The following is a 13,238-nucleotide window of genomic DNA, read 5'->3' on the forward strand; positions in this document are numbered from 1 at the left end:
ACTGCAGCTCCTTGTGACTCTGGGCAAGTCACTTAACACTTCCATTGCCTCCGGTACAAAATAAGGACCTTTTTAAAATAATGTAAACCACTTTGACTGTGTAAATCACACAGAAAAAAGCAGTATATCGAGTTCCATCCCCTTTACATTCTAGGCTTGAACCTAAGGTGATTGAGGGTTAAGTGACTTGTCCAAGGCCACAAGGAGTATCAGTGGAGTTTATACTCTAATCTGTCTTATTAGCAGCCCACTGCTTTAAAACCTAGGAAACTACAACTTGCTGATTTTGTTTTTTGACTGCAAGACTTATGAAATCGTGCTTTTCTTCCCTTTTGCTAAATTGTGGTATGGGGGTAGAGAGGTTACTCGCATTGGGAGTTTCCCAATTCCCGTCTGCAGCCGTAGGACTGGAGATGCAACTGCAAAGGTGGTTTAAATGTTCACGCATCCTGCGCATAATGCAGAAGGTTCCAGAAAAGGACTCTCTCGCCCGTTTAATCCTGTCCATGCTCAGGATTCCGTTCATCTTTGTCTAAGCTCTTTGTTTTGTTTTGGGGGGTTTTCCCAAGTGATTAGCCTCCGTAGCTTTGGTGAAGGTAAACGAAGCAAAGAATGTAGCGGGCATGAAGAATGAAGATAAAACAGTGCTGTCAGGCAGGGGATGCAGGCAGCAGCCTGTGGTTAAACACGTTTTACGGTCTCGTCTGATCTCACACTAATGGATTCCTTTACGCCTTCTGAGCACTCTGTTAATTCCACTTCATCTTTTCCTGGCAAAGCAGAGAGGAGGCATCGGTGGCCTTTTTCATAAGTCTAGTCGAATAGCATAGGGTTACCAGAGTTCCTCATTAAAAAAGAGGACACGTGGCCCTGCCCCTGCCCCATTCGTGTCCCCCCCCCAGCCACGCCCTGCCTCAGCCCCACCCCCACACAAACCTCGTCTCTTCTATCCCGAGCTCAAGGCCTTGTCTGGAGAGCCTCCGAGCAAGCGCCGATGTGACGCGATGACATTGCATGCCTGTACGTATATGTGTGACACCGCGTCACATACGCGCATTCTCAGAGGCCCTCCAGCCAAGGCCCAAGGCTCGAGGCTTTCTAAAATCCAGACAAACTGCAAAGTTTTGGAAGTCCATCCAGGCACTCGGATAGTCCTCTAAAAAGACAGTTTTCCCGGACATCTGGTAACTCTAGAATAGCATCTTGAAAGGCGTGATACCCCTAAACCACCTCTTGCATTACCGCCAGGCTTCTTGCATTTGCACTCCAGGGGCAGTTACTATTGCTAAGTTTCTGCCTTCTCAGTTTTCATCCAGGGTAGGCCATTGCTTGAATTAATATACTCAAAAAGAACCTCCCACAAAACAAATTTAAAAAAACATATAATGATAGGACTCGAACATGAGTCAAGGGCATCTAACAACGACGATACTGGGTTCTAAATCGAAAAAATAGAAATATAAAAGAGGTGGAGAAAAAGACCTCAGAAAAAACATTCAACCTTCTCAGCCAAGGGTGAGGGAACTCCTTTCATCATTGGTCATAAAAACAGTATTCAAACCCAGTGGTTTTTTCTTTATTTTCTTTGTAAATATACTTAAAAACCAGTTTTGAGCCTTCTTGTAACTTCCCAACCAGCAGACGTAAGAGAAGCTCACACTTGAATTTTGTATCTCCACTGGCTACAGGATGTAAATTCAAAAGTCATCATCAACATCTTCTCTCATATCAAGCAGTATTATGGGGTAAAGATCTGGAACAATTACTTATGGGGAATTTAGGAGACACCTAAAAACATCTGTTCCTGAAGTACTTAGGCAACTGATTTGTACAACCTTTCCCACATTAACTGATCTCTAGAGCCGCTATTCATTAGTTTTAATTTGTCAGTTCTACTCAATTTGTAGCATTTTTAATCATTGTAAACCGCATAGAACTTCACGGTCCTGCGGTATATAAACTGTTAATATTATTATTATTATATCTGGTATGCTTCTACTTTTTAAACTGCGTCCTGAAAAGTAGCCACTCAGTCCATATTTCACTTTTGTTTGCAGCGGACGGCAAACGCTTGACCTCTGTTGGTATAGATGACAATCATACTGTCATTCTCTGGGACTGGAAAAAAGGAGAGAAGCTCTCTGCAGTCAGGTAAGAGTTAACTTATTCCAGACCAAATACCTACATTCCACCTTTAAATTCCGGTCACATAATAATGTTGAGGTCAGATTCATAGTGAGATTTTTTGGGAGGTGGGAGTGTGAATAGGGGTATAGGGGATTGAGAATGAAAATACTTATAGAGGAGTACCTAGGTAGAATGCTTTATGGGTAATGCAAAGGATGTTAAAACCACATACGATATTGCATAGGCAACCAATGTAATTTGATAAGGAGTGGGGAAGCAGAATCGTGTTTTGTACCTCTGCAGAGGAAGCGGGCAGTGAAATTTTGCAAAATCTTCAAACACCGAAGTTGGAATTTAGGGATACCACAATAAACACAATTACAGCAAGTAGAAACATGACGGCAGATAAAGGTCAAATGGCCCATCTAGTCTGCCCATCCGCAGTAACCATTATCTCTTTCTCTTTCCGAGAGATCCAACATGCCTGTTCCATGCTTTCTTGAATTCACAGTCTCTGTCTCTACCGGGAGACTGTTCCACGCATCTACCACCCTTTCTGTAAAAAAAAACTATTTCCTTAGATTACTCCTGAGTTTATCACCTCTTAACTTCATCTACGCCTTCTCATTTCAGAGCTTCCTTTCATTTGAAAGAGACTCACCTCATGCGCATTTATTTCATGTAGGTATTCAAACCTCTATTATATCTCCTCTCTTCCATCTTTCCTCCAGAGTATACAAATTGAGATCTTTAAGTATGTTCCCATGTGCCATATGACGTAGACCATGGGCCATTTTAGTAGCCTTCCTCTGGATGACGCCGTCCTGTTTATATCTTTTGGAAGGTGCATTCTCCAGAATTGTACACAATATTGTAATGTTCAATAATTTTTATTGAGTTTTAAAATAAAATATACATAACAAAAATCTTACAAAGAATATCATCTCAGCTCAGTTAATACATTGTAGATATATAAACTCAAAGAAATCAACAATCAATTATCATCACAATACAAACACGATAAAGTACCTCCCAACACTCCCTCCCTCCTTCCCATCCCTCCTTCCCCCCTCCACCCATCCCATTTCCAAATAGTACACGATATTCTAAATGAGGTCTCACCAGAGTCATATTCAGGGCCATCAATACTTCCTTTTGCTAAAGGCCATTCCTCTCCCTGTGCATCTTTTCAACCTGTTTGGTAGAGAAATTATGATTGCATCCACAAGGATGTGCAGCGTAGAAAAATCCAGAACATGGCAAATAAAATGAAGTCAGCGCAAGGAGAGAAAGCCTAACTTAAGTACTTGTGAAATGTGTTTATCGAAAAGAGTCAAAATTAACTCCTAAATACTTAAAGGAGTCAGCTGCTGGAACAGATAAGTTGAAGAGTAGAAGGGTGAGAGTTGGTTTAGAATGGAAGCCCGTAATCCAACAGGCAGTTGTGTTTGAGTTCAAAGCCAGTCTGTGTGTAGCGCAAAGAGGCAAGTTGGGACGTTAGATCATTTACTTTAACTGTACTATTGTCCCTTGATACTAAAATTCTAGGGATCAAGTTAATAATTTATTAGAAAATCCAGTGGCACTATCATATGATGCCATTTTATTTGGAAATCTATGAGGGAAAAAAGTCACATTTCGGCAAAGAATAACAAACTTTTGTTTATAATGATGGGGGTTGCCATGCAGCTTATTTTAAAGAATTGGAAAAATTGGGATAGATTAAATTATTCATTCTGGTGGGAATCCCTTTGTTATGTCTTTAAAATGGAAAAGTTTATGGCCATTCAAAAGGGTTATTATAAAAAATTTATGAAAGTTTGGGAACCATTAAGGACTGAATTATTTATATAAAGGAGGAAAACATGCACATCTGGGGAGGGGGTGGGGGGTATGTTTTTTGGCATTGGTTAAGAGGTTGTTTATAGATATTTTTATGAGGTGTTGGTTAACTGAAAAGTGGGTGTGGGAAAATAAGTCATGTCTTTATTCTATTAAGTTTATTGTGCTGTAATGTTAATATTTTATGTAAATGCATCATCTTTTCTGCACAATTGAAGTTTTGAAAATGAATAGAGAATATATATAAAAAAAAAGAGGGATGCTAACTGATTTAGTTTCATTTCATATCATTGAGGCGAAAAGTGTCAAGAAAATTGTGGAATAACTCGTAAGTTTCATGGCTCCACATCATTCTCTTCTTGGTTGGCTGAGAACCTTTCAGTGGCCCCTCGTATTGTGATGTCATAATGCCTCATTCCACCAATGCCTAAGAGCCAATCTCATCGATGATATCACAATGGCTTGGGCCCATTTACTAAATGCATTTGTCTCACCGAAATGAAAAGTGTCAAGAGAAGTGTGGAATAACTTGTAAGTTTCAAGGCTCCACATCATTCTCTTCTTGGTTGCGCTGAGAACTTTGCAGCAGCCTCTCTTGGAGGTCTATGTGGGAGTACATGAGCATTCCATATATGAAATGACAGCATAAATCTTCTTGTACAAAAACACAAATGTCTGAGTCTGCCATTTTAGAAACAAGAACATTTGTTTTTCCTGAAGATGTCGCAGAGCCTGGTATTCCTCACCAGTTTCACTTTTTTTTTAGTGTGGAAGGGAGTCGGGGGGATCTTCCTTAATCCTTCCAGTGGAACACTACTCATTGAAAGCACTTTTCTGACATGTGCATGTCTTAGGTAGCGGGTCTAAATTTAGATATCCATCTTTTTGTACATAGACATCCATTCTCCTTCTGAAATGGGGAATAGATATCATATTTTGTGCCCACGCTAGTCCCATCCAGAACCCCCGCAGGCCATGTCCCTTTGCCATTTGGACAGTCTTCAGTTTTAGATATTCATATCCCAACTTTGTAATATCGGGATTCAGACATCCATGCAATATACACGTCCAAATGTCTGCTTATGGATGCTTCTAAAATGACCACCATTTTTTGTCATGCTTGGAAGTTTGGGTGGTTATTTTTGAAATTCTAATCCTATTTTTAATGTCTGAAACCCAACATTTAGATGTCCATATTGCATGGATGTCCAGATCCTGATTTTATAAAGCCATGATATGAATATCTAAACCTGCAGTAGATCCATATGGCAAAGGAGCATAGTTTGAACATAAGAATTGCCGCTACTGGGTCAGACCAATGGTCCATCCTGCCCAGCAGTCCGCTTACGCAGCGGCCCTCGGGTCAAAGACCAGTGCTCTAAATGAGTCCAGCCTCACCTGCGTACGTTCCAGTTTAGCAGGAACTTGTCCAACTTTGTCTTGAATCCCTAGAGGGTGTTTTCCCCTATGACAGACTCTGGAAGAGCGTTCCAGTTTTCTACCACTCTCTGGGTGAACAAGAACTTCCTCACGTTTGTACTGAATCGATCCCCTTTCAGCTTTAGAGAGTGCCCTCTCGTTCTCCCTACCTTGGAGAAGGTGAACAATCTGTCTTTATCTACTAAATCTATTCCCTTCAGTATCTTGAAAGTTTCAATCATGTCCCCTCTCAATCTCCTCTTTTCAAGGGAGAAGAGGCCCAGTTTCTCCAATCTCTCACTGTACGGCAACTCCTCCAGCCCCTTAACCATTTTAGTCGCTCTTCTCTGGACCCTTTCGAGTAGTACCATGTCCTTCTTCAAGTACGGCGACCAGTGCTGGACGCAGTACTCCGGGTGATGGCATGTTGTGGGTGGGATTAGGGAGAGACCAAAAGATGAATGTCCAACTTCAGTTGCAGAAGGAGAAGGGACCTCCCAGTCCAAAAATATGGATTTCTGTATTTAGAACAGGTACTTGTCACTTCCAGGTTACAGAAAGATGCTCTAATTTCATTGAACTGTTAAGAATTATAACACTCACTATTAAGTAAGATAGGCAAGGGGACAGTATTGTGCAATGATGGTCCATTGATAATCGTGGTCCTTAAATCTGCTTCAGATGTGACCATGGTGAAGGTGACTGAGCATGATGCACACAATGTATTGATTACAAAGGTTTATTTAAAAGAAAAATATAAAAATATTTAAATACAGACAAGGCACTTGATTCTATAATCATTAAGATTATGAATGCCAAGTTTACAAATTTTCCCTCGATTTTGTGAACATTTTATAATATGGACATTCCTCTGCTGTTACAAAGATGCCCATGTGTCTTGTTTTGCCCTCTTCATAGCTTGGATGTAACCAGCACTTGGACATCCATTTCTCCCGTATGGACTACTGTCAGCTGATCCTTTTCTAAAATACATGAGAAATGGATGTCCATATCTGACGTAGAGACTTGGATGTCATTTCCAACATTGTGCTTCTCATGAAACAAACAAAAAAAAAGAAATGTATAAGGTGATACCTGTTATTAGACTCATTTAATACAGCTCTTGACTAGATTTTGACTAGACACATCTTTGAACTTCAGGAGGGTGTAAGCTCCCAAAAGCCAGTCAAGCACCTTGCATTATTCTATCATTTTTGTTCATATGTTGAACTAAGTGAACTAACATAGTTACTACCCTACTATAATAATAATAATAATAATAATAATTCTTTTATACCGCCATTACCAAAAGTTCTAGATGGTTTGCACCACCCTACTGTAATAATAATAATAATTATTATTATTATTTTATACCGCCATTACCAAAAGTTCTAGACAGTTTGCACCAAAAGAAACTGGACAGTCAGGGAATTACATTCATACCATAAGAATAAAATCATACAATAAAAGTTAAAAATATGGTTAAAATCTTAAGAATACCCAATTAAGCGATAAATTTGTCAAACAGAGAAGACTTGACTAATTTTCGAAAAGAACAATAAGATATGGCTTGATGAATGCATTCACCAAGCCAAGATTGCAGTTTACCTGCTTGAAACGCTAAGGTCCTGTCAAAAAAGGTCTTATAGCGGTCACCATTTGGCTTAGGAAAGGCAAATAAGTGAAAACTTCTTGTATTCCTTGACGGTCTATATAAATCAAAGTGAGGGGAAAGATAAACTTGAGACAATCCTGATATCAACTTAAAACACATACAAGAAAATTTGAATAGTATTCTTGCTTCTAACGCTAACCAATGCAATAAAAGATAATATGGGCTGATGTGATCATTCTTCTTCAGACCAAAAACCTGGTATTATAAGTTAAGCATTTCATCACATTTAGGATCAGTTGTTGATACATTGGGATATGTTTTGTTTTTCATTACAGAGGAAGCAAAGAAAAGATTTTTGTTGTGAAAATGAATCCTTACATGCCTGACAAACTCATCACAGCTGGAATTAAACACATTAAATTTTGGCGCAGAGCAGGTAAAACAAAAAAAGATTTGTGTACTGGGCAGACTTGCACGGTCTGTGTCTGTGTATGGCCGTTTGGTGGAGGATGGGCAGGGGAGGGCTTCAATGGCTGGGAGGGTGTAGATGGGCTGGAGTAAGTCTTAACAGAGATTTCGGCAGTTGGAACCCAAGCACAGTACAGGGTAAAGCTTTGGATTCTTGCCCAGAAATAGCTAAGAAGAAAAAATTTAAATTGAATCAGGTTGGGCAGACTGGATGGACCATTCGGGTCTTTATCTGCCGTCATCTACTATGTTACTATGTGTTTCTCTGAGATGGAAGCAGGTAAAGTCTGTGAAGCCTCCCTAGCCTTTCCAGTATCTATAACTTCCCAAGACGTAACTTCCCAAGGTTCACTGTGATACTACAGACCTTGCATTGTAAGGATCACCCATTAGGCTCTATTTTTGCTAGGCAGCAGGTGGCCAGTCGACAGTCTTCTGTGTAATCTCTGATCTTATCTTCACCTTTTCACAGGATAGCGTTTCCAGAAGTATTAGTTTTATGCATTTCATGACAGTAGTGAACATTTGACTTAGAGAATGACACGGGGACAAATTTTTCCACTCTCCGTGGGAACTCATTTTCCCATCCCGTCTCAGCGAGATCTTTTCCTGTCCCTTCCCCATTCCTGCAAGCTTCGTCCTCATCCGCACAAGCCTCAAACACTTTAAAATCCTAAGTAGCAACATTCTAGAGCTCAGATTGTGATGTCATAATGCCTCATTCCACCAATGCCTAAGCTCCGCCCTCATCTGCACAAGCCTCAAACACTTTACAATCATAAGTAGCAACATTCTAGAGCTCAGATTGTGATGTCATAATGCCTCATTCCACCAATGCCTAAGCTCCGTCCTCATCTGCACAAGCCTCAAACATTCACATCATAAGTAGCAACATTCTAGAGCTCAGATTGTGATGTCATAATGCCTCATTTCACCAATGCCTAAGCTCCATCCTCATCTGCACAAGCCTCAAACACTTTAAAATCCTAAGTAGCAACATTCTAGAGCTCAGATTGTGATGTCATAATGCCTCATTCCACCAATGCCTAAGCTCCATCCTCGATGACTGGAATTGCCTACCCCTGCCCTAGAGCAGTGTCTAATCTAATCTTCGGTTTATATAACGGGTCATCTCCCAACAGAGCTTGACTCGGTTCACATATAATTAAGACTAGAGCATATAGAAAGAGAAGTAAGAGCTATAGTATTATCATTTCGTTGATACTGTAGTTAAACCATTTAAATATTGTGAGAACAGTAAAGTTTTCAGGGTTTTACGAAATAATTGTACCTGGCCTATCAGTCTAATAGAGTCAGGGAGTCCATTCCAGATCTCTACCAACTTGATTGACTAAGCTTCCCAGCAGATTTGATTCCCTTAAAAGAGGGGAAAGATAGCTTATATCTCTGTGTATTCCTCAAATGACAAAATCAGAAGGTATTCCAACATAAGGGGACTAAAGGGTCAAATATTCCATAGAGACGCTTGAAGATTATGCATGCAATTTAAACTGGCTGGGATGGTGTAGATCAAGGGTCTCAAAGTCCCTCCTTGAGGGCCGCAATCCAGTCGGGTTTTCAGGATTTCCCCAATGAATATGCATGAGATCTATGTGGATGCACTGCTTTCAATGCATATTCATTGGGGAAATCCTGAAAACCCGACTGGATTGTGGCCCTCAAGGAGGGACTTTGAGATCCCTGGTGTAGATGGTCTGGAGTGAGCTTTGACGGACACTTCAGTAGTTGGAACCTAAGAACGGTACCGGGCAGAGCTTTGGATTCTTGCCCAGAAATGATAAGAAAAAAATAAATAAATTTTAGATTGAATCAGGTTGGGCAGATTAGATGGACCATTCGGGTCTTTATCTGCCGTCATCTACTATGTTACTGTGTTACAAGTATGGTAGTAGGAGCTGAAGCAGTAGCTTAGTAAAGGGAGTGCAGGGGTGTGTGGACTGCCCCAGGTGCCAAGTCGGTGGGGGCGCTGGTACTTCTCCTCCCTGCCACGCTTGCGCAATCCTTCCCTCCCACCCCGTATCTTTGCATTTTAGCTAGTGCATGCAACTTTTGCCTGTTGCTCACACCAGCCTGATTCCCCTCCAAATCACTTCCAGGTCATGGGGCAAGGAAGTGACATCGGAGGGAAATCCATTGCTGCCCACTCTGGCAAAGATTAAGAGGTCAGGAGGGAGAGTGCAAGTGTGGAAGGGGGGAAACGGGGGGGGGAGCACCTCCTATCCTTACTACACCTTACTACATCCTTACTTCATCCTTACTACAGATGAAGTGATCTGTACTGTCTTTGGCCATTAAGTTAACAGAGCTATAAATAGTTTGAGGTTTATGTTTAACATTTGATATACCACTTAAGCATATTACAGATCTAAGCAGTTTACAATAAAATACAGGTACTTAGAACTTAGGTCTTCTCTCCTTATCTGTAAGATGTGGTGAGACAATATTTTAACTTCAATTAATTACCAGCTTTTTAATTTCAATTATTCTGGAAAACCATTGTTCTTACTTGCTACTGTTCAAATGTAATATATATATTTTCTTCTCATAATATTAATAATTGAATATTAAAATTATTTCTTACTACTGTTAATAAGTGCTCAGTCTCTTATCTCCTGCGTGACAGCCACAGTGAGATCATTCGGGACCATCATCGCACTTATTGGCCCCTTGTTGTGTGTTATATCTGATCTCAAGATATTAAGGGCTCCTTTTACGAAGGCGCATTAGGGCCTTACCGCCCAGAATAGCGCGTGATAAAATGTCCCGCGCGCTAGCCACTACCACCTCCTCTTGAGCAGGCGGTAGTTATAGCGCGCGCTAATCCGGTGCGTGCGTTAAAAACGCTAGCGCACCTTCGTAAAAGGAGCCCTAAATATCCAGCCTGTGCTCATATATTTTTAGACTTATTAACTAATAATAAATCAAGCACTTATCCTCCCCAGCTTGGATATCCAATTTTGTGGTTCCGCAGGCTTCCTTTTCCAAAGTGATCATATAAATATGTGCAAATGTGCTGCTTAGTGAATTCTCTCTACTCCCCTACTCAGTCCTGAGTTTTGCCACGGAGGCTTCTTCAGGAGAAGTATTTGCTGCAAATAAATAAAAAAGTTTTTTGTGAACTCCTAAATTGTAAAATCTAAAATACATAATAATCATATATCGAACACTTATTCTTCAATATTTTAGACAAATCCTTTCTTTTATAGTGATACTAGTCTTATAGCCCGTTACATTAACGGGTGCTAGAATATATGTGTGTGTGTCTGTCTTTATTTCTTTCTCTCTCTCCTTAGCCGCTTTCTGTATTTCTTTCTGTCTTTCTTTTTCCTTGGCTGTCCACTACCATCCCGCACCCCTCCTGACCCGACTACCGCTGTCTTTCTTTCTGTCTGTCTCTGTCCCTGGCCCCCTTTGTCTGTTTGTCTTTCTGTATATGTCCCTGGCCCTGTGTCTTTCTTCTTGTCTTTCTGTCTCCCTTCCTCCCTCTGTCTGTGCAAAGCAGCATTCCCTCCCCCCACACCAGTTCCCTGTACAGCAGCATTAGCGTTTCCTCTACCCTCTTTCCCTTCCCACAGTGGTGACTACAAACGCGGGTCCGAGTCATTTGCCGCCGCCCCCCCCTTCCGTTCCCGCAGGCACGACTGGCAATTTAAGCAGCGTGTGCATCAGTCTTCACACGCTGCTTCAGGTCCTTCTACTGCCCTGATTTACTCAGGCACGTCCGGAGCAAATCAGGGCAGTAGAAGGGCCCGAAGCAGCGTGTGAACACTGATGCATACGCTGCTTAAATCGCCAGTCGTGCCCGCGGGAACGGAAGGGGGGGGGCGGCGGCAAATGACTCGGGTCCCGGGCAGCGGAAAGTTTGCTGGGCTCCGCAGGCCTCTCCACCCCACCATCCTAACGTCAAACTGATACCTGAGGCTGGCCACCACCACCACCACTTCCGCAGCTCGCTCGCGCTTCGGCCGGTAGGTGGAGAGCAGGGAAGCTTTTGTGATGCGCGAACACGCAGCAGCAGGACGGACCAGAAACCGCGCATGCGCACTTCCTATGTGTCGCTACAGCTCACGGAAAAGCGGCACACACTTAGGAACTGCGCATGCGCGGCCTAGCATTTTATTATATTAGATAGTTAACTATCTTATAACATTATCTGGAAAAATAAAACAGGAATATACAGTACAAATCAGAGGGAAAGTGTCAGAAGAGAGTTACATCGATCCCTATCTATAACAGGGATAAAATACTGAAGTTCAAGTTTATTCGTGTTTTACTTTCCCGCACCAAGGGATACAATCTAAAATCAAATCAGATTTAAAACAACAAATAAAATCACATTACAACATCCAAATAAATTTAAAAATAGAACTAAGAACATAAGAATTGCCGCTGGCCCTTGGGTCAAAGACCAGCGCCCTGACTGAGTCTAGCTTTACCTTACATGTTATAGGAAAGTAGGGAGGAAAATATAGGTTAGACTAAAACTTCTTGTGTCTTGCAGAAAACTCTCAAAAGCCGAATGCCACTATTATGATAAGCTTTAAAATTATCACTTGAACTCAGTAATCGAAGAGCCAAAGGCATAGAATTCTAAAGTTGTGGACTGTAGCAGAGTCCAGTCCAGACTTTCCTGGACCCCTTCAAAAGTATTCAAAACAGCTTGGACACTCGTGGAAGGTATAAGGAAAAGCTTTTATTTACACACACCTTTGATTCTGTTCCCTTACGGGCTTATGGGAAGTAGTTTCTCTACTGAAACAGTCCCAGCCAGACCCAGGAACATATTCCAGTTGGGCTTACCTCAGCCAGCCAAGTATGAACAGTCTCACAATGTCAGCTCTTGCAAACAGTCCTTTCCAGACGTAACTTCCCAAGGTTCCCAAGGCTAGGGAAGTAATTCAGTTTTGAAGTCTCTCTCTCCGATGGGGAACTTTCTCAGAGAACTCTCCTGGAGAGTATTTCTCGAGGCTTCTATCAGCCTCTTGATTTGGAAGCCTCCTCTCACTCTGGGACCTCCTTGAATGAATCAAACTGGAAAAGATATACTCATGTCTGCCTGGGTCCCGCCCCCATAATTCAGCAACTCTTCCACCTCTTCAGAGGTAGTTCAGCCCAAAGCTGCTGAGCTCAGTGCATCCTGGGGGTTGTAGTTCCTTCTCTCTCTGATTAGTGCCTCCTGCTACCTGGCAGTATAATATCATCATTATTGAAGAAGAATCCCTGACTCTTTCACATGGACCTTTTAGTGAAATATATTCATGAACAATTTCTCGATATATTGGGACTATAAGATGTTTTTGATTTTCTCATCTAAGAGTTCTTGAAGGTGTATGTGGGATCAAAAAACGTGCGAGATTGAGGTTGAGGGGTTGTAGATTCAAGAGCAATATTAGGAAATTCTACTTTACGGAGAGGGTGGTGGATGCCTGGAATGCGCTCCCGAGAGAGGTTGTGGAGAGGAAAACGGTGAGGGAGTTCAAAGAAGCGTGGGATGAACACAGAGGATCTAGAATCAGAAAATAATATTAAATATTGAACTAAGGCCAGTACTGGGCAGACTTGCTCGGTCTGTACATGGCCTTTTGGGGGAGGATGGGCTGGAGATGGCTTCAATGGCTGGGAGGGTGTAGATGGGCTGGAGTCGGTTTTGATGGAGATTTCAGCAGTTGGAACCCAAGCACAGTACCGGGTAGAGCTTTGGATTCTTGCTAAGAAGAAAAAATTTAAATTGAATCAAGTTGGGCAG

At 41.7% G+C, this 13,238-nt stretch overlaps 1 protein-coding gene across 2 annotated transcripts in view; it reads left to right on the forward strand.

The window, feature by feature from the left end:
• Positions 1-13,238, forward strand: part of EML5 (EMAP like 5) — a 382,142-nt gene that overhangs the window by 230,917 nt on the left and 137,987 nt on the right. For both annotated transcript variants that reach the window (XM_033952880.1, XM_033952881.1), the window contains exons 16-17: positions 2,058-2,151; positions 7,339-7,439. In XM_033952880.1, the coding sequence (XP_033808771.1) occupies positions 2,058-2,151; positions 7,339-7,439 (195 nt within the window). The remainder of the gene's footprint in view (positions 1-2,057; positions 2,152-7,338; positions 7,440-13,238) is intronic.

Source organism: Geotrypetes seraphini, chromosome 7 (assembly GCF_902459505.1).
Source record: "Geotrypetes seraphini chromosome 7, aGeoSer1.1, whole genome shotgun sequence".
NCBI classification, from domain to species: Eukaryota; Metazoa; Chordata; class Amphibia; order Gymnophiona; family Dermophiidae; genus Geotrypetes; species Geotrypetes seraphini.